The sequence below is a fragment of the Amblyomma americanum genome, chromosome 1, assembly GCF_052857255.1.
Source record: "Amblyomma americanum isolate KBUSLIRL-KWMA chromosome 1, ASM5285725v1, whole genome shotgun sequence".
NCBI classification, from domain to species: Eukaryota; Metazoa; Arthropoda; class Arachnida; order Ixodida; family Ixodidae; genus Amblyomma; species Amblyomma americanum.
The window spans coordinates 41,698,779-41,718,674 of record NC_135497.1 but is presented as its reverse complement, the minus strand read 5'-3'; the positions used below and the strand labels follow the sequence as shown (position 1 = coordinate 41,718,674).

At 48.7% G+C, this 19,896-nt stretch overlaps 1 protein-coding gene across 1 annotated transcript in view; it reads left to right on the top strand.

The window, feature by feature from the left end:
- Window positions 1-359: 359 nt before the first annotated feature.
- Window positions 360-19,896, top strand: part of LOC144132307 (uncharacterized) — a 327,162-nt gene continuing 307,625 nt past the window's right edge. The window contains exons 1-2 of the mRNA XM_077664625.1: window positions 360-450; window positions 9,646-9,771. Of these exons, the coding sequence (XP_077520751.1) occupies window positions 9,714-9,771 (58 nt within the window). The 5' untranslated portion in view covers window positions 360-450; window positions 9,646-9,713. The remainder of the gene's footprint in view (window positions 451-9,645; window positions 9,772-19,896) is intronic.

Here is a 19,896-nt window from a genome sequence, read left to right as displayed (position 1 = left end):
GTTGTTTGTAAGTCGGGCGAAAAATAAGCAGCACAACGGACTGAGAGCAGTGCTTTGTGTGAGAAATAGCAGTACTGCAGTGCTGCATACATCAATACTGCACGAGAAATTGCGCTGTAAGTGTCTCAGCTATATACTCCGCGTTGCCTTTGCCACTGGAAGCGAGAAAAGGTACGAAATAGTGTTATTTTCTCATCTCTGAAAGTGGCAAGAAAGAATCCGCAGGTTTAGGGTAGTTTGCGGCGTTAAATTAACATTCAGCTGGACCTGCTCGCGTGGCGAGGGGAGCACGAGCGCAGCACCCGAGGCGTAAAGGAAAGAAAAGTACGCGATGATCGGCAGACCGAGCTTCGCTGTCATCCCGCGCGCTCCTGGGCTGCCGCCGCTCCCTCGGTCCACACTGCTCGCCTGGCTGCCCCTGCTGGCTCCCTCTCGTCGGCTGTCTCTCAGGTAAGGCCTCTCGCCTTTCCCTACTCACGCAGGCCGCATACGTCACGGTTGGCGTCGGATTCGCTCCCCGTGACACGGGTTTGCTGGGCACCGCCCGCCCATGGTTAGGCCTACGTGGCGCGTGCCTCTGCGAGCACCGGCCGGCGGCCGTCAATTTTACCCAGGCCTTCGCGTCTGGTATTGCTCTTGTGCCACGACGACCGCCTATTAGGCACAGAGGCTCCTTAGCTCTCGATTTTTTTGTTCGAATTTGTCAGCCCGCTGCGACTAATTTGGGCGCAAGCCCGACTGAGAGCCCCAGTCACTTTGCCACCGCGTCAGTGGTCATCGCCTCACGCGTAAAGGAGGAAGACGTGTTTGCCACGCGCCAATTTCGTTTCGTGACTAGGCATTTTTGTGTCTGACACGCGGATGCCGAACCTGAGACATTGGCGCTTGTTCGTAGGATATGTCGCCTTCAAGCGCCTTCTGCAGGTGTCGTCGTCGCGCTCCCCGCAAGCGATGTCCGTGCTGTTGTTCACGGGCATTCGTGGTCGAACGCAATTTAGAATAAGCCTCTTCATAAGAACAGTGGATTTTTTTTGTGTCAAGGCAGATCCTAGGAGAAAGATGTTACGCTGCAGTGGACGGCCCCGAATCCCGATTCCCCGAGGTTATTTCGCGTGGACTGAAATATCAGCACAAAGGATTTTTTTTTCTTTAGCCTTCATCGAAATGTGGCCGGCCGTTGCGGCCAGGAGCGGACCCGCGACCTTGTTCTCAGCAGCAGCGCAGTGCCCACTGATCCACCTTGGCGGACCGGGTGCTATTCCAATACGGTTGCGCGTTGGGGCTGCGGGTTTCTGATTTGTTTCGGCCACTTCTGGTTTTTTACCTTTCGCCGAAATCTCAGCACACGTTCATGGAAGTTCGCCTTTTTTTCCCACGCAAAGACGGTTTCTGGGATGCACGAGGCTCTGTTTTCCCCCGTCGCCCTGATATAGTACACTGTTGAAGCTACTTCTGTTTCTGGAGACACTTTCAGGCTAGCTAGGGCAATTTGTGAGCAGTACCACTTGCTACTTGTGTCCCATGTCTCGCGCCCATTGTAACGGAATGCTTCTCTTCGCGTGAGCTCTTGGGTTCCACCTTTGTTGAGCAGGAACACATTACGCCAAAAAGACTGCACATTTCAGTGATGTCAGCTTCGCGCCACAAGCAGCTCACATCCATAGCTTATCTCAGAATTTTCGACACAGCCCCTTGACGATGCTCAAAACGTTACCTTCATTCAAAGCATCACTTCAAGAACGTCGCAAGTAATGTACGCGAACAAGCAACACCTGTCTGCCCTTAGATTTTGCCGATTTGAAGGATGTCGAATGGGGGGTTCATGATGTCGACCCGACAAGCCGCCACTATTTTTTTTTTGCTTATATTACAGGTACAAGCATTATGACAGGGAACACGCTTTTCTGGGGCAATACTGGTTGATTCGTCGCCTGTGGCTGTTAATAATGGAGGCACGCCCTCCTCAACGACTGCTTTAGAGAGCAGTATGACAGTTATGCACGCCAGAGTACTCGTTTTTTTTGCGTATGCGGATTTCAGAACTGAAAGCCCAGCTCCTATATTTTTATGCGCTAAAATTTGAGGCTTGCGTCATGGCGCTTGCGACGGGGTGTGCCTTCAGATGTTAGAACAGCCGCAAGCATTCGCGATCAGCCCTCATCGCCACGGCCTCGCGTCTTTCCTTTCATGTATGCTTCTACCTGTACATAAAAGCGTCACGTATCGGAATGTTTATCGACGAACGCTGCCTCAAGGCGATGCCGGATTAAATTTACGACGGTTTGTAAATGTTGAGCTAAAGTATTATCGGTAGGAGGAACGTGAGGAAAAAGCTGAGGAAAATATATTTTATACCTGCAGTCCATGGTAGAGAGGTTGGTCAGATGGTTCTTGGTCATCACAGAGTGAACTAGGAAGGGGAAAACCTCTGGGTGCTTACAAACGTTTCGACATGGGGGCTTGCCTTCCTCTGGGCAAAGCGTTCATCACTGGCGGGGTTTAAGTGGGGTCATTCCACCGAGGAGGAAGGCCCGGTGAAGGGGAGAGGAGGTTGTGAAGTGGGAAGGGTGTTAGGATGGGGAGGATTAATCGTGTACAGGCGTGATGGCTACTAAAGGTGGTTAACCGGCGGTTGACCTGCAAAACTCTGAAAAAGCCAGCTCACCAGAAAGGAATCTGGGGGTGTGGAGCGTGGAGCGCTCAGCAGACAGATTCTTTTCTTCTGAGCTGGCCTTTTTTTTCAGCTTTGCAGGTCCACCGGTCAATCATGTTCAACAGCCATCATGCCTGTTCACGATTCACCCTCCCCATCCTAACACCCTTCTCAGTTCACACCCTCCTATCCCTTACCGGGCCTTCCGCCTCGGAGGGATGACCCTATTTAAACCCCGCCAGTGATGAACGCTTTGCCCAGAGGAAGGAAAGTCCTCGTGTCGAAACGTTGGCAAAGCATCCTGAGGTTTTCCCTCCCTTGTTCACTTCGCGATTTTATATATGCAGTGATTTTATACATGCATGACCTCAATCATATTCCTAAGGCCATAACCAGAGCAAGAACAGGCCTTTCTTTCGGTCTAGAAGAGGGGTACTACCGGTCCGAATTAATTCAAATAGAAGCACCATTCATCCGATATTACGCGAGTGTTTATTACGGCATTGGCCCATTACCGCTTGATGAACTTGACTTCGCACGCGCCTTTACTTGCAAGCACAAATCAGAATGGCGAAACAATGCGTCCTGACGTTCGGTTTGAAATGTTCAAATGTGCACTTGATTCTGGCTGGAAATGCAAGACGCGGCCGCCCGCATGTTTCCTGTCCGCCAGCACGGTAGAGCTTCATGACAAAGCATAAGACCAGCTATGCTTTTTACACTTTGCGATGGGACATCGCATGCGGAAGGACGTGCGTACCATGTACCGTATTACCGTTACCATTACCGGAGTACCGGGAGCCCGCCCACCGGCAATGCGCAGGCGCTGATTGGCACCGATGCGTCAGGATTGGCCGCAGCTGGCGGGTACCTGCAGCCTCCTCAAGGCGATCTGCGCATGCGCACTGGCGGTAGGCGGGCTCCCGATACTCCGCACTTTAGACACGAATACGCCTATATGGCAGTAAAACGGGAGTAAGCTGTCCCCTAGTGCACCCCTTTTTAGGGGCAGGGCATGCTGCCCAACTTCGGGAGCAGGTTTCGATCACTAGTTACACGGCATGTTTACTGCTGGCAATGGAGGTATGGGGAACATGCGCTGAAGTTTGCGGTGCCGATTGCATCGCCATAACACACTGCCTAGCGAGAAGAGCAAACAGTTTTGGGTAGTACTATTTGTACTTTTCCGCGCCACCTACAGGCGCATATTATCGTGAGCCTCCGCGCTCTGTCGAAAGCGCACGTGCCGTGCGTCAGCTATCTGGGCTACGCTGAGAGAAGCTAGGCAATAAATGCTGTCAGCCAAACGCGGGTATCTAATCGCGCAGAATATGTTCTCGCGTTTGCAGCGGCCTGAGCGGCTGACAAAAGCAATTATGAGTCACCGAATGGAACAATTGCGCGGCCACCTTGGCAGCGCATGTTCCCCATATTCCCACTGAAAAGCGTAGTAACTTGACGCAGCAACAGGAGCAGCCTTTTAAACGCTGAACCGGGGGTCTTCTAATTAGCGAATACGTGAGGTTGAAACCTCGGTTAAAATCTTTCTAACTGCTAGAACTTCGCACATGTTTGGAAGAGGAAATATGTTTCCGTCGTCAACCATAAGTATTCCCTATTTTTAGTGACATAAATCTACCCCAGGGCTTGGGTAGCATAGCCTGCCCCGTAAAGGGAGCTAGCTAGGGCGCACTTTAGTTCGTTTTTGCACATTTGATGTCTAGAGTGCGGTAAAGGCAACGGTAACACGGTACACGGTGTGCTAAAGGCGTCCGATATAACGGCCAACATTACACTCGCAACGCGCCAGCAGCATCCTGGTCATATTCTGAGACAAGGTTGCATAGCACCGACGTACAGGGTGCCTTAGCTACGATTTTACACAATTTCTAAAAATAGACTTTCCGATTTAGAAAAGCAGTTTTTTCGGCATAGCATTGCCAGCGGTGTAGTAAATTGGAATACGCGAAATGCGCTTCCAGCACTTTCCGGCGGTCTTGTGTCGGCATCCTTGACCGAGAGTGCCGACATGGTGTCGAGAACAAAGCTGATTGAAGCTTGCGCTCTCAGTTCAATGTGCGCACTGCTCCACACACTTTACGAAGCGCTCAAACAGCACTCCGGTGGGAAACTGGGACGTTTTCACTTGAGCGAGCGGTCTAGACAAATCATTGGAGGCATGAACAGTAAGCCATACGAAAGCGAAGGCATGATAGGATTCTGTTGCGATCCATAGGCCGCTCGTAAATTACATAGCGCGCAGGACGGTGCTCGGTTCGCGTGCTCCAGGCCAGTGTGTGCGGTATGATGCGACGAAATAGATGACCACACGCCAGAGGAAAATGTGCTATTTTCAGCCATGGCAAATGGAGACAGTTACAGCGCCTACTAATGCCTCACAAGAGAAACTTTTAGGCGAAACTCAGCGGATAATTTGAACGCGTTTGCAGCCAAACCTTCACCATATCCATAAACCATAAAGAAAAATTCGTCAGGGTCTGGGGTTCGAACCCGGGACCACCGCTTCACCGGAGCAGTCGCTCTACCAACTCAGCTAACCGGGACGGCAAACTTTGGTAGGGCGAAAACGAATTGATCATTAAATCGAAGAGGGAACTGTGTCGATCAATTGTTATGGGGGAATCCCCCAAGGTGGAGTAGACCATACCAAGACGAATTTTTCTTTAACTACGAAGGTTCTGAGAAAGCTATTTAGCTTTCCTTTGTAGCCCTATGGCTGCACTCGGGTGGATGTCTATGGGCAATTACTCCATTATAACACATGAAAGTGTTCGTTGGCTTCATTGTTAGGTTCGGCGTATCCGAGATTAGCACACTAATGTTCGTTATATGCCACCTCGAGGTGGCATACTGCTACCAGCCACGGTGGGCATATGGGAACCTGCCCTCTGCGTTGTGGACCACTTGCTTTTCACTGGCTACTGAGATATGGAGCTCTCTATTTCTGCTTGGTCACACTCCTTTGTTTCCTAGACATTGATAACATTAGCTTTCTTGACACATATTCTTGAATAACCAATGTATTTTTATGTTTTCGGGCTCATTCAGCCCCAAACAAGCAGACAACTCATCTCAGATCCGATTTCTGTGCTGTTAGGTGTTCGTTCTGTTCTAATCGCAAAACAAGACTCCATGAACGGCATTGCGTAGATCCTATCAGCAAAAGGTGCAAGCCTCGTACGCAGGTCTTCCGATATATGCCACAAATACAGCCATTAAGGGCTAAAGTGAGAGCCTCTTTTTGCTTTAGTTACCAAACAATAATCGAAAGTACTGCGCTCTGGGCACCACCAAGCCGTTTCATATAGTTTCTTAGAACGCGCAGTTGGCATTCCGCGGGCCGAGATTTTGCGTCATGGTGAAAAGCATTTTTGAAAACATTTGGTGTCATTCAGAGTTCAATTAGAGCAAGTTACAGCTCACCCATCAGTTTTTATTTTCGAGCAACCATGGACAGTTTTCATTCAGTTTTGTAAAGCGATATTTAGCGACTAATTCTATGAGGTGTTTCAGGGAAGCCCGCCACCAATTTTTTAAACTGGGGTTTTTGAGGTAAAGAGAAGCTTTTTGCTGCTTACTAACACCATTGTTGGCGGACGTCAAAAACAGGCGAATATTAATTCTAGGATTTTTTTTAAAACAGCGCAAAAAAAGACAGACGACACACATGTGGACGGATGTGGACATCTGTGTCGTCCGTCTTCTTTTGCGCTATGGTTTCAAAAAACTATTACTAACTAGCACAAACCAAGCTACTGTTGCGACAAATTTTATGAGGTGTTTAAGGGACGCCCGCCACCAGAACAGGCGAATCATGTAATTATTAAAAGCGATTACTAAATTTTGATAGCTAACTTTTTAACTAGTCCCGATAGGCATCATCATCATCAGCAGAAGCAGCAGCATGACTACACCCACTGCAGGGCAAAGGCCTCTCCCATGTCTCTCCATGTAACCCGGTCCTTTGCAAGCTGCGCACACACTATGCCTGCAAATTTCCTAATCTCATCCACCCACCTAATCTTCTGCCGCCTCCTGCTAGGCTTGCCATAGCTTGGTATCCAGTCCGTTACTACTAACAACAAGCAGTTATCTTCTCTTTGCATTACATGCCCTGCCCAAGCCGATTTCTTCCTCTTGATTTCGACTAGAATGGCACTAACAAGCGTTTTTTCCCTTACCTGAATGCACTTGGAGATATGTAGCCAGCATTTATTAATAGCCATATCAACTTTTAGAATTCCGAAAACGGGGTTACTTTCGCGTACCCTCATCTAATTTGGGCCATTCCTCGCGCCATTCGGAAACAGCGCTGCTACGGTAGGGCGCAAAGCGGCGTCAATCAAACGCGACACTCCGTGACTCACCTACCGCGACGCACCTGCCATGCACCTATCTCTGCCCTGCCCGGGCTGGAGCAGTGAAGTGGCGAGGTGGGCTGAACACCCCTGCACGGGCGGGGCAGATATTGTCGGTCGTACACGCGGGTGCCCTGAGAGTTTTTTTGGAATTCGATTATTGCAACACAGTATAATTACCGGGAAGCCTAATCATGTAGCCATGAAGTGAAGTCTGTGCTTTGTAGTTCCCAGCGCGACCTGCACAGTGCACCCCTCACTGTCTGGTTGCACTTCTAGTCAGCGACGAAATTGATATTTTTCGTGATTTCGACGTTCTGAGAACTTTCGTGGCACCTGCTCGTGCGGCACTGAGTAACGCGTTTGATTGATACTGCATTGCGCCCTCCCGCAGGAGCGCTGTTTACGAATGACGCGAGAAATGGCGCGAATTAGTTGAGGGTACGCAAATTCAATCGCGCTTTCGCAATTCTAAAAACTTGGTGTATGGGGGTTTAACGTCCCAAAGCGACTCAGGCTATGAGGGACGCCGTAGTAAAGGTCTCCGGAAATTTCGACCACCTGGGGCTCTTTAACGTGCCCTGACATCGCACAGTACACGGGCATAAGGAGTGGAGTGCATGAAAAGTATATATATATATATATATATATATATATATATATATATATATATATATATATATATATATATATATATATATATATATATATATATAATCATAACACAGGATTTGCAGCAATATAGCGGCAATACAGGAATTGCGGTAAAACAGCGGCTATTTAATTTCAAGTTTATTTCATAGGTTGCAGTGACAGTTTATACTGTTGAAATCTATAGCATTAGTGAGTTGTATTTTCACTTTCTCGAGTGGACTGCTGATGCGCCCTCCAAAGGGGTGAAATCTCGTTCCCAACAACTTGATAAGCCTGAAAATGAGCCTAACCTTCAAATTGTCTGCGCGGTGCTTCTAGCAATGAATGAGAAGCTCGATGTTCTGATGCCACACAAAGAAACATTTGACGGAATTGAGCTGTCTGTTCAATACATGTCGCATCAAATGACACAGTTGCTGAACCGAACCGAGAAAATTGGACTTTGAACACTTCCAATTTTTTTCTATATGATTCGCCTTTCGATTCCAGAGTTGATTCGAATACGGCAGCACATTTACCTTTATGGCACTCAGATTCACACATACTACAAGAGACACTTACAATGGGATCGGCTATGAGCTGTTCGCATTCACTACACTCAACAGTGGGAGACATGGTAAGGCACTTGGCAGCAGCAGGGGCAACAGTAGTAGCGTGGAATTTACAGCGGGTTAACGAGAAAGAATGTGTCGCCAACCTGTAACTGTACAGTAGACGTGATCAAGCAGTGTTCTGCCCACGGCCCCTGCTGCCGCCAAAATGTCGTCTTCGTCCTTTTGCGGGGGTTTATCTCCAGCGAAGGAAGAGCAGCATTCGTCAGAATCGGCCCTGGGTCCCCTGCGGTGGCGATCGGCGACTTGCATCCAAAACGGAGCATGCGTCGGCAGCCTCTCGGTGTGAAGGTGTTCTGGTGATCCCTTGACACTGGGCTATCGGTGAGAGTAGATTCCCTCGATAGTACACGAGGCTGTAACGATACTGTAGACGTCATCAAGAGGTGTTCCCACGGCCCCTGCTGCCGTGGTATCTCGTATCTTTCAATGAACAAGCAAAGAAATATAATTAAGCCTGCCCCTTGCCTAGCTTTTCCACCGTAGGTGACAGTGTGTGTCATTGCGTGTTTGCACGCGTTGTCAGAGTGGAAAGCAATTTTGTTGGATGTGAAGTGAGAGCCAAGCTTCACAGTTGATGATTGTGCCGATGGCTCCAACCCATTCAGTTCTTTTCTCGAGCACTGGGAGTCTTCAAATGTAATAATCACGAAGCACTAATTTTGGGCAAGATTTTGGCCAAAACCTGTGCAAGGTATTGGCTGGATAACGAGAGCTTCAGGCTGCCCTTACTGGCAATATTGATGCTCATGCCAACTTTGCTCGTACTGCCCCAGATGGTGCGGTAGGTGGTGTGCTTGCCAGTATGATCGTCACATTTTAATCTGCCTGCGTGCTCCACAGTCTCTAGCTGGCCGGCGCCGACTTTCAAATTTAAGCTCTGCTGAGCCACTTAAGGCCGCACACAAATTTTCGTCTGCTTAGTTTCAAGTCAGGTACTAGATTTTATATCATGTTTTATATTGACGCTAAAAATACATATTGTTCTATGAATCTGGAGTTACGAAAACTAGAATACATGCTTGGTTGCATTGAGGTTTAATACATTCCACATTTGCTCTGACTTCTGGCAACGACCTGATCATTGCAGTATTTTTTACATATTGCTCTATCAGTTGAACTGTTTGATGGATGGTGAAGCCCTCAGCAGCGGCGTTCCCTTGCCAGTTGCCTTCATGCCAAAAATTTAAGCCGCTCAGAGCGCCCCGGTTTTAAAAACGTCTAAAAAACTGCGAGCCCTTAAAATTTGTTTTTTTTCTTCTGCATTTGTTTGTGCACGCAGGTTTAGAGAATCAGATACACAGGGCCAGAAGTATGGAGGCTTACTTTTTCTTCCCCTCTTGGATAGGGCTGAGAGACTTCGTGCCGGTGCTGGCAGATTTTCCATTGTCCCGGTCAACTGCGCCCTCCTTTCGGATGTCCGAGATGGCGTCACCATGCGAGGAGGACATTCGGGCAGCAGCTGCAGAAGCAGGTACGTTGCTTGTCACTGTTCCCGTTCAGCATTCACCATAGGTTGCTTTTTAATTTCTGTCCTTTGTAGGACAGTGAGACCCTTGTTGTCCCACCTGCTTCAAGTGCTGGCAAACTGACAAAGGTGCGCTATGTGTGCGATATTTTTGCATTCCGTATTACCAAACAATCTGACAAACCATTCAGCGTGTTTTTCTGTCCCGCGGATAGGCCCCGTTAGTGTAATTTTTTTACAGTAAGACCTTGCTAGTTGGACCATTTTGAATTAGGAAATTCGGTTGAATCTGACTGCGGCCGGATGCGCGCCAAACGCCCATGTAAGCCAATGGTGTCAGAGGATCGTTAATTTCGATACCCCGAGGCTGGCATCGGTTAATTCAGACGGGCTCCCAAAGTGTATTATTTGCGGGGCTCTAATTCAAATTCTGTGGGCTGTAGGAATGATCTGCTGGACAAACGACCGTCAAAATATTCGTTTTCGGGCCTGCACTGCAAAAGGCATTGTTACCCGTGCCCCTCAGATTTGTGCATGATGGTGGGCGTGCTGACAATCTCCTTGCCTCCCATCGATAGGCCGAAAGAGAGTCCGGTGGCGCAGTTTCAGTTCTGTATCTTTGCTGCCAGCATGCGGCGACGATGGCTATCAGTCGCCCATATTAATTAGCCAGTCAAGCTCACCGTTCAGAATGACAGCAGCGTTGGTGGTCTTTTTTCTTTTGTTTGTTTTTCGAAGACTTCTTTCCACTCCGGTGCCAGTGGCGCTTCCCTTGCGGCCACTCGTCGCGAGGTGTTTTCGATCTTCCAGTGGACCGAAACTCCGCACTTGACACGTGCGGTTTCCAGTTGGTGCAGAGGAGCCCTCTCACATGTGGTGCCACGTGCAAAGGAGGTCCAGCGCTACCGCGTCGCACCCTGAAAGAAGCCGCGGACAGCCTTCCCATTATGAAGCAGTTCTGGTTCCGGCACTCGCAATAGCATGCATAAAGTAAAGCATTGGACAGAAGGGCGAAGAATAAGCAGTTGTCGTCTTAAAAGATGACCATAGCCATGGTTTTCACCAGCTAAATTTTATTTTCATGCGGACGACCTTTAGATGCTAATTGACATTCGGATAATTTGGAAGTTATTTTCCACTCCCTTTAAGTCCGAGGCTTTACCGTATATTGCCGATTATATAAGTCGACACTTTATCGAACAGTGACCCTCCTAAGGTAGGGGGCAGACTTATAATTGGAGTCTACTTGTACGCGGACGCATTAAGTTGACACATGTGCGAGGTCAAAAGTAGTGTCCATCGAGCCGTGGATGTCTTGCCCAGTGCTTGCATAATTACGTAATAATTTTCAGAGGCGATGCAAAATTGAGTTTGCTCAAAAAACAGGAATTTGAGCAGAAATTCGTAGTTCAAAGCAAAAATCCTGAGGGCACCTAAGTCGCCTTACGTGGAGGAATGCGAAAGCATGTGTTCTGTGGAAAGGAAAGGTTTTTGAGGAAAGGAAAGGGTACAGTAACACTCGCATCTCTACATCTCAGTGGACACCTCAACCGTAGCTTGAAGCACGCAACTGAAGGGGCATATGTCATTGGTCCGAACCCCTGTTGCAAGCTAGCCTCCAAGTTCACTAAAACGTGTAAGCTATATGCAAAGGGAAATGTTCTGACGCCACCTGGTAGGACGAAGAGTTGCTCAAAATTTTGATGCGAATGTAGTCGGCAAAACTGCGACCATATTTATGTAAGGCAGTGATGCCATCGCTGGAATTTCATGTATTGGGGGTGGGTGGGGGTTTCGTGTGACATTACATTTTCCATCGCCACATACGTGACTTGCTATGATGTCACACTCATATGGCAGTACTATATATACTAATTAGTTTTGATGTTACCTCAATACATAAACATTTTTTAGGCGTGTGTATTTAGCAATAATTATGTGATGTCATCATCTTCATCAATTGACTCGTCGGTTCGTGACGTCACATTGCGCCATTTCTTAAAGGCGCTTTTTTGCTGACGTGACCTTGAAAGTGAGCCATCTAATGGCTTCGCATTAATAAATGCGCAAAGCCAGCAGTCTGAGTCAGATGGAGATAATAGGCAATAAAATGGCACATTCGTGTAAGGCCGGCTGACTAGAGGCAAACAGAACAGCCAGTGGTTCGGTAGTTTCGATTGTTGTCATTGGAGGTTTCCCGCAGTACACGGCGATGCGGATGTGTCAGTATTCCCAATCCTGCCTCTTGCGCACCTGAATGCATGCTGGTGGTCTGGAGGAGCAGGTAGTGTAAAATGTGCGCGTAATAGTATTTTTTTAATAAACGGAAAATAAATTAGGTGCGCGCAAATTACGCGAGTAAATACAGCAAACCATGTGACCAGTCGCATGCACGCGGAGGCGTTTTCTTACGTTTTTGTATACCTTTGTGCCATTTGTACATTTTACTTCGCCGAGGTGACAGTCACTAGCTGTGCCGCGTGGCTTATCTCTACCCGACGGACACCAAGATGCCACCTCAACCTCTGCAACATTATAGCGTGGCTTTGTATTGCCACAGCGACAAGCAGTCCTCTATGCCGAGTTGGAAAACAACGCATCTGCAGGGTAGAAGTTTGATGTGTCAGAAATGTGCGTGAGGGAATGGAGAAAACAAAAAAGCAATATCTTTGCATGTGCCGCTACACGTCGTTCCTTAAGCGGATTGAATTTCAGATGATACCCTGCTGTTGAGGATGTGGTTCGAAATTGAGTTCACGACGGAGTGTTAGTGTTTACTGCGACGACATTGAAGTGAATTCACACACTGCCACGGAGGAGATGTGCATCCCACGTGCCGAGTTTTAAAGTGTCTAGAAATGGGTGACAGGTTTCATGGAACGAAATGGCCTGGGCCTAAGGCGACGCACCACCGTTTGCCTAAAGTTGCTTGAAGCACACGAAAAAAAAACGGCACACGTTTCTGTGCTACGTGAGTGACGTGGGGGCAAAACCTTTGTTCCTCATTCGTGAAAACGGGAATGCCGACCAGACCCTGTTCTGATTTGCATAAAGCCGGAAAGCTGGGCTAGTTGTATGCCCAGTAAGAGGACAGTGTGCGGGGAAGGGGGTTCCATGTTCGCCTACTGACCACAGGTAACATGCACAACTGTTTTATGTTCATGTTGTGCTGCACTGCAGATGGACACAGTAAATTAAAGATGGTTCTTTCCGTTTCTTTGGAGGGACACAGGACCCCTCCAAACGTGAATTGGATGCTGTTGAAGGAGCAGACGATGATTGATGCCAGATGATGGAGACAAAGAGAAAATATTTCTACAGGATGCACAAGAGAAAACTGCCTTACAAGTTGAGTCACAGTCACACAAGCTAACTGTAACTTAAAAGATCTCACAGAGAGAAACTCGACAAGACGTTACTCATCGACACGAGGTTAAAGTCTAGGTCTGTAGAATTACGTGCCACTCCACGAAGCCTCTACCTCAAGTAGACAGGACTGCTCTCCAATAATTTCACATGCATTTTGAAAGCTTTCCCAAACAAAGAAATTAGGGCGGCCATATTTCGAGGCCCGCCCTGAGCTTCCGTAACCAATGAAGGCAGCCACAGCCCCTGAAGGTTGGGCCCAACTTCATGTCCAGTGGTTGGCTAAATAGAAAAATAAACACATAACAAAAACATTCTTAAAACCCTCTCCCTATGGGAGAAAAGATTTTTATTTTTCACCCAATTGGCGGGTCTGCTAACCCACTGGCTCGTCGCAGGAATGTCAGATGGCGGAGGCCCGCGACGCATCGGCGCCCTAGAGAATGCCAGCAAAAATACGCCCATCGCGGAATGTGAAGCGGTTCGAATATTTGCGCAGACGCGCAGCATTGGGATCTGCTGCCGTAGGAATGCCGCCTAAGACCAAGCGGCGCCACGTGCTCATTGTGTGCGTCTCGCATGCTTTCTTGGTGCGCTCAACAAAGCCAGGAGCCTTCGGCCATCACAGCAGTGCTGTCAAGCAGACAGTGGCTCCTGCGTGCTTGCCACTGCTTGCGGGGGACACGCGAGTGGGGGGCGCTCGGAGCTTCACTGAGGGCTCTGCCCGTAGGCCGGAGGTCCGCAGTGACCGCAAGCTAAAGGAATAAAAAGTATGCCTCCATGAAGCGCGGCTTTACAGGCACAACAAGCTACTGCCCTTTCTTCTGTTCAAGAGGGAAATGATGCCGGCCAACGAAAGTTCCGCCTAAAGTTTTCATGCCGGTTGATGGAGTTTTTTTTTTAAATGACGAAACTGTCCTCGAATGGTTTCGCGTTGTGTGGTGCTGGCATCCAGTTGCAATGCTAATCACCCATCAAACGTGTGAAAAAAGCGGTAGCGGACGCTCAATGTGACCTGGTCATCATTCTCTAACCGCATCGGTGCGTGCAGCAGGAAAACCCTAAGACACCGACAGGGCGGCTGAGGCGTGTTCCTTTGAGCGAAGCGGCACAGTGGGTCAACTGTGCCTGCTGTGGACTGCCAGTCGACTTTGTCTGCGCAGCGTTTTTCACATGCGGCATCTCTGCACCGCTTCTGACAGCCAGCACCAATCATTCGCAGGAAAGGCGATGGCCACGACTGTGTCCTCACCAGCAGTGACAAGTCGTAAGAGATGTCTCGTGACCATATAAACCTTTCCTTGTGTGACTCTGTGTTCTGCATAAACTTATTTCCGAGCTAGGGTTGCAGAGTGAGGCAGTGTCAATCTATATTCGGAGTCACTTTTTTAAAAGCGAAAGCTTTACTGGCTTAGTAAAGCCAAGGCCATTGGCGCCTCAATTGGACCTTCAAATAGAGGAGCGGTGGAAGTGTGGCAGCCACGTGACATATCCCACATCACTGGCCGCAGCTGCAAGCGCGCGCCGTGCCTACACTGACCGGCGCATTGGCAGCTGTGGCAACATGACTAACCCACTTGACTCGACGTTTGCTGGAAAGAAAAGCCGGCGCCGCTCTCGCGCCGTTCGCATTGCAGTTCTCGTTATGCACGGAGTGAGTCAGCTGGAGCAGTCTGCGTTGTCGGGACGATTTCGTTAAACCATGCTTAGCTGAGCTAAACTGCAACCATTTTTTGCCCAGGGGGAGTCACAAGTTGGGGGTGGACTTATAATCTGCAGTATATGGTACTGCGACCCATATTGGCAGGAAAAATAAAACTGGAAATTGTTTAGCTTTTGAGCCTTTTCCATGTGTCACCTACCTCATAATACTTATTCATTCTATTGCAAGCTTTCTTATCCATTGATAAGACTGAGATATGGATATATACGACATTTCAGGTATTTCTACAAAGTCATTGGTACAAATGTGTACCCCTTTTTTCTGCAAAACCGTTGGTCGAAATTGCTTGAAAGTGATATTCGATTTCTAGTCATTCTGAGTACAAATTTAACATTTGTATGCATGTGAGACATACATATAACTTGGGCCTTATAAGGGGTTTATTCATTCATTCGCGACTGTATTCATATGTTTATTCACTTGTTCGGTGTGTACAACCCACATGTGCTTCCCCTGGGGCAGCGCCCTTTATGGCAAGTGGGAGGTCAGTGGAGCAGCTTCGCTTAATCTATTGTCTTTGGCAACACAGCTAAAGGAAGGAGCCCAATGAGGCCCTGCGACATTTCTGGTCGCAGCAGCTGTGCGAGGCGCAAGTAGAGTGCCTAAGCAAACAAAATACTACACACAGAGAAAGCGTGGGTTGTCGCCGCAGTCGGACTCATCAATATCGGCTGTGCTCACCGCACGTGAGCCCTGTGGCATCTTCTGACAGCATGCAGCCTCAATTATACCGGCATCACTCAAGGGCTCCAATGTCTCCGCACTGCTGTCCACGTAGCTCGAGGTACGAACAAAAGCCACGACGGTGGCACCCGAAACACCGTACTGCAGTTCACTTTAGACAACCGTCAGGACGTGGCATCAAGGAGGTGCGGAGGCACTGGCGTCAGCAGTGACTTTTGTTGTGTTGGCAAAAGGTGGGGCCGTCCGCATTAGGTTTGCCGCGCTTGCGTGTTTTGGGGCAAAATTCACGGCGTGCCGATAAGTTGTGGCTCTATTCGTTGAGCCCTAATGCACAAGAATGGAAGCGGAATACGTTTCTACAAGTTATAGCAGTCAGATAGGCGCGAAAGTGACGGGCAGGGGCCCAAGAAGCAGGGTATGTTCGGCGACTGATCGGCTTTGCGGCTACCATCGCATTTCTACGTTGGAATCTAATCATTTGGTTCGTGTCTCTGAGTCCACATTATTGCTGCTCCGTTGGATGGCAAAGAGCGCATGAATCGAGCAACGCTTGCAACTCTTTCTCATTTTATTGGGCTCTGAGCATAAGTTTAGGCACAATATTCCGTGTGCTTTAATCGTAAGTTGAACGCAGGGGCTATTTTCAGATGCTGAAAGGGGCTATTTTCAGATGCAGGGGCTATTTTCAGATGCGCAAAAGAAGGCAAAAATCTGCTGCCAGTCGCTTTCAGCGTTCACAGCGTTTGAAGCAGCACCGGACTCAGAGCTGTAGAAGGCACGACGTGCAGTTTTTCTGTTTTCATTTTCACGACCTTCAACAAGTGCGTCGTTTCAACACTGGTCCAACGAAGCTAAGATCTCGGTAAATTCATGCTATGTTATTTCCCAAATTATTTGAAATTTTCTACTGTAGGTCGATCAGAACCTGGAAAACACAGCAAATGCTGCACCAAAATCCACTCTGATCAAGCGGAATGTGCACATATGAGTGTAAATTCTAGAATGAGAAGCAAAATTTTTTGTTTATAGCTTGGCAGAGTGAGTGTAAACTCTGTTTGGAACTGGAGGTAAACGGCTGTGCATTCACTTGTGCAGCTCTCTGATCGCATTTGCCGTATTCAAAACAGCTATATGACTTAAGTGTTCATTGATTGCCGCGGCCTCCGGAGTGAAGCCGCACGGCGAAAATAGGAAGCACATTCCAATGTTCGTTATATAAAAAAGCTGTTTCGCGTCGTGCATCATGTCGTCCCATATCTTCCACTAGCAATTGGATGGGCTGTATCGGCCCAGAGGTTGATTAATGTGGATGATTAGTTTCTCCCTATAAGTTGAACTTTCGCCCGCCGTCCCTTGTCTCTAAATAGGAGCGGAGGAGCACCCGATGCAGAGCTCCACCGACTAATTCCATCTGGCGAACAGGGTGAAACAGTGCGTAACTACTCTCTGAGCATTAACAAAAATGTTTCTAACACAAGCGACGCGCACGGCTTGAAATATTAGCATATGCAAGTTAACTTCAAAGGCAGCGTCGCATGGCACAGTGTAGGCATCTGCATTTTTGCCTACACCCGCGACGCTTGTCTGTAGAAGTACTGTGTTGTGTACACCACATGACCAGCGACCGCGGCACAATGAAAATCTGGAACGGCTTGCACCGAAGCATTGATGGTGCAAGCGATTGTTGCAGCGAAAACCTGCTTCAGCATGGGCCAGAGCACGGGCTGCACAAGCCTCGTGCGCTCGGCTTTTTTTTCCCATTGTTTTAGGTCTGTAGTGAATTTGCAGCGCGTTGTACTTGCAATGGGTCAACTTCTTTCTACAAGGAGCAGTGTCAGCCAGGGGCTTCTAGTACGAATCAATCGAAGCAATGCCGGTTCGAATTATCGGGAGTTTTCCCCCATTGAAATACACAGGGCTGTGGCGGGACCCGGGCGTCAGTTCGAATTAACAGAGTTAGAATTAATGTGCTTCTACTGTAGTCAGTTTGCCTGTGATGATTGAATGGTACTCATTTATAAATAACGACAGATTGAGCGAGTTAGTTTTCCATAGTTGCCATATGAAGATTTTTAAGGTGCACACTTTTTTTTCTGGATTTGAGGGCGAATTTTCGGGGTGTGTCCTATTCAGTCGTCACTCGCAGAGCTAGTGGTGTGCTCTTGTGGATGCTCATCCCACTAGAAGTCTCTCAGCATGTCTGCTGTCAACGCGCAGCCGTTGTTCCGCGCTTCCATCACTTAGCAGAGTAGCTCTTCTTCCAGTCCGGGAAACTTGCACGGCTGGCCTCGGACAGCGCGCTTTTTGCAGCTTGTGTTCCTCAATCAATCTTTTTGGTTGCAGCATTGTCGGGCGCACTCCTCGGCCATGTCGAATTTCCTGCCGGCCGCACGCTTGTCGTGTTCGACAGCAAATTCCCTGCGGGGTAGTTATTAGTGCTTGCCCATATTGCTAAAATAGTTATGCTCGGTGGAGGCATGCGAAAGCCATATCTATGGTGAACTAACACGCAACCACAACTTCCGTTCCTTTGACAGCCACAAAAGGCCGGATCTGGTGATACTGATGCCGATATGGATAGCGGGAGCTAGCTTCGGCGGAAAAAGGTTGATGATGACGCAGCCTCAGGTGCTATCCGTGGGCGGCACCTGGAAGCTCCTGTGCGTATGCATCGCCTCCGCGATAAAGCGAACCATTGCTCTCAGCCTTAGCTGATTGCGGAGGCCACAGCGCATGCATTTCGAAGGCTATTCCCACGTAGGTTGTGGAAAGTTTGAGTGCGGCCCTCACATGGACCTTTTTAATATTTCCTCCTGGAAAAAAAGGTGCTGCCCATACACGGGTCCGGCCTTTACAGGTGTTTATACAGGGTCACAGGAGACAGAAGAAAAGGACACACAATGCCCTATGTGTTATTCTGACCTGTGTCCATAGCCCCTTTTTATTAGTTTGTTTATAAAGTTCTTCCCTCAGTGAGTAGGGCATGCTGCATTTTCTCTTGGACTTGCTGCTGTGTTTAATGTGTTCCCATTTCTCCCTCGGGCAGACGAGTCATTGGACGCAACCCTGGTGGCCGACGGCAGTGAAGCATCGCAGAGCGATGACTCAGTCAGTGTGGAATCAGCTCCGAGCAGCTCTGCTACTATGACTCCCGAGAAGGCCACTACGGATCGAAGCCTGTCTGACGGACGCCTGGTGAGAGCTGCTGAGCCTGACCTGCCGGTGAGAGGCCACAAAGCAATTGCCAAGCAATCGTTCGCTATAATGGCCTCTGTAGTGGCTCAGTGGTGATGGTGCCGGCCTGCTGAAAGAAGCAGGTTAGATCCCGGCCGTTGCGGATGCATTTCAATGGAGGCGAAATGCTAGAGGCCCGTGTACTGTTGATGTCGATGCACATTAAGGAACCGTAGGTGGTAGAAATTGTGCGGAGCCGTTGACTATGGCATCTCTCATAGCCTGAGTCGCTCTGGGACATTAAACACCATAAAACCATGTTCGCTATAATAAGGTTCAATAGTAGTAGGATACTACATAGATAAAAAATAGTCGAAACAGTGCACCATGCCCCACGGATTCCTGTATTACTCGGCTAACCAACCTCATCATCAGTAAATAAAAACAGCATTTTAATGCCTCACGCTTTCATATGTGTCACACGCATGAAAACTATAGCACAGTTTGCTTCTTGCGATGAGCTTTTTACTTGTGTAACAAGGAAACTTCAAGAATAGACTGTTTCCTTGTGGCTGAGGTGGCAATCTAGGAAGAGTGGTGCAGCATTACGTGGAAAAACTGTGGCTGCAGGGTGTGGAGAAAGTGCTGTGCACCCACTGACTGCTTTTGTGGATCCGCACAGGAAGCCCTGGTGCTCGGCTGGAGGACAGGATCATTGATCGGACTCGCCACCTGGACGACCACCTACGAGACATGCACATTGAGCTGAGCCTCACGCAACACACGTTCATGGTGGGTGCCCCCTGCCTCTTCAACCCTGGCCGTGCCTGCCAGACTGAATGTGGAGGGGTCTTGTCTCGGTCCATGCTTTGGCGAACGAGCGGCTACATATCATATCTTCACACTTTCTTACTTAGCAGTGAGGAACTTGCCATATTCTTGAATTTCGGTCGACAGTGGACCGCCAGCGCCTTTTGTGACGAGGACTAGCGAGTACGCAAGATCTGTGTTTGCGATTTCGGCGATTGCGGAGAGCGAATTCGCAATTTTTAGCGCCTGCAAATAGCTGTCGAGCGTAGTTTTTGCTACAGTGCCCTCAAAGCGACGACTGCCTACATCGCTGAACGCGAGTACAATAAGGGGGAAGTGCCGATATATGTGGCACGGTGTGCATAGCATGCACA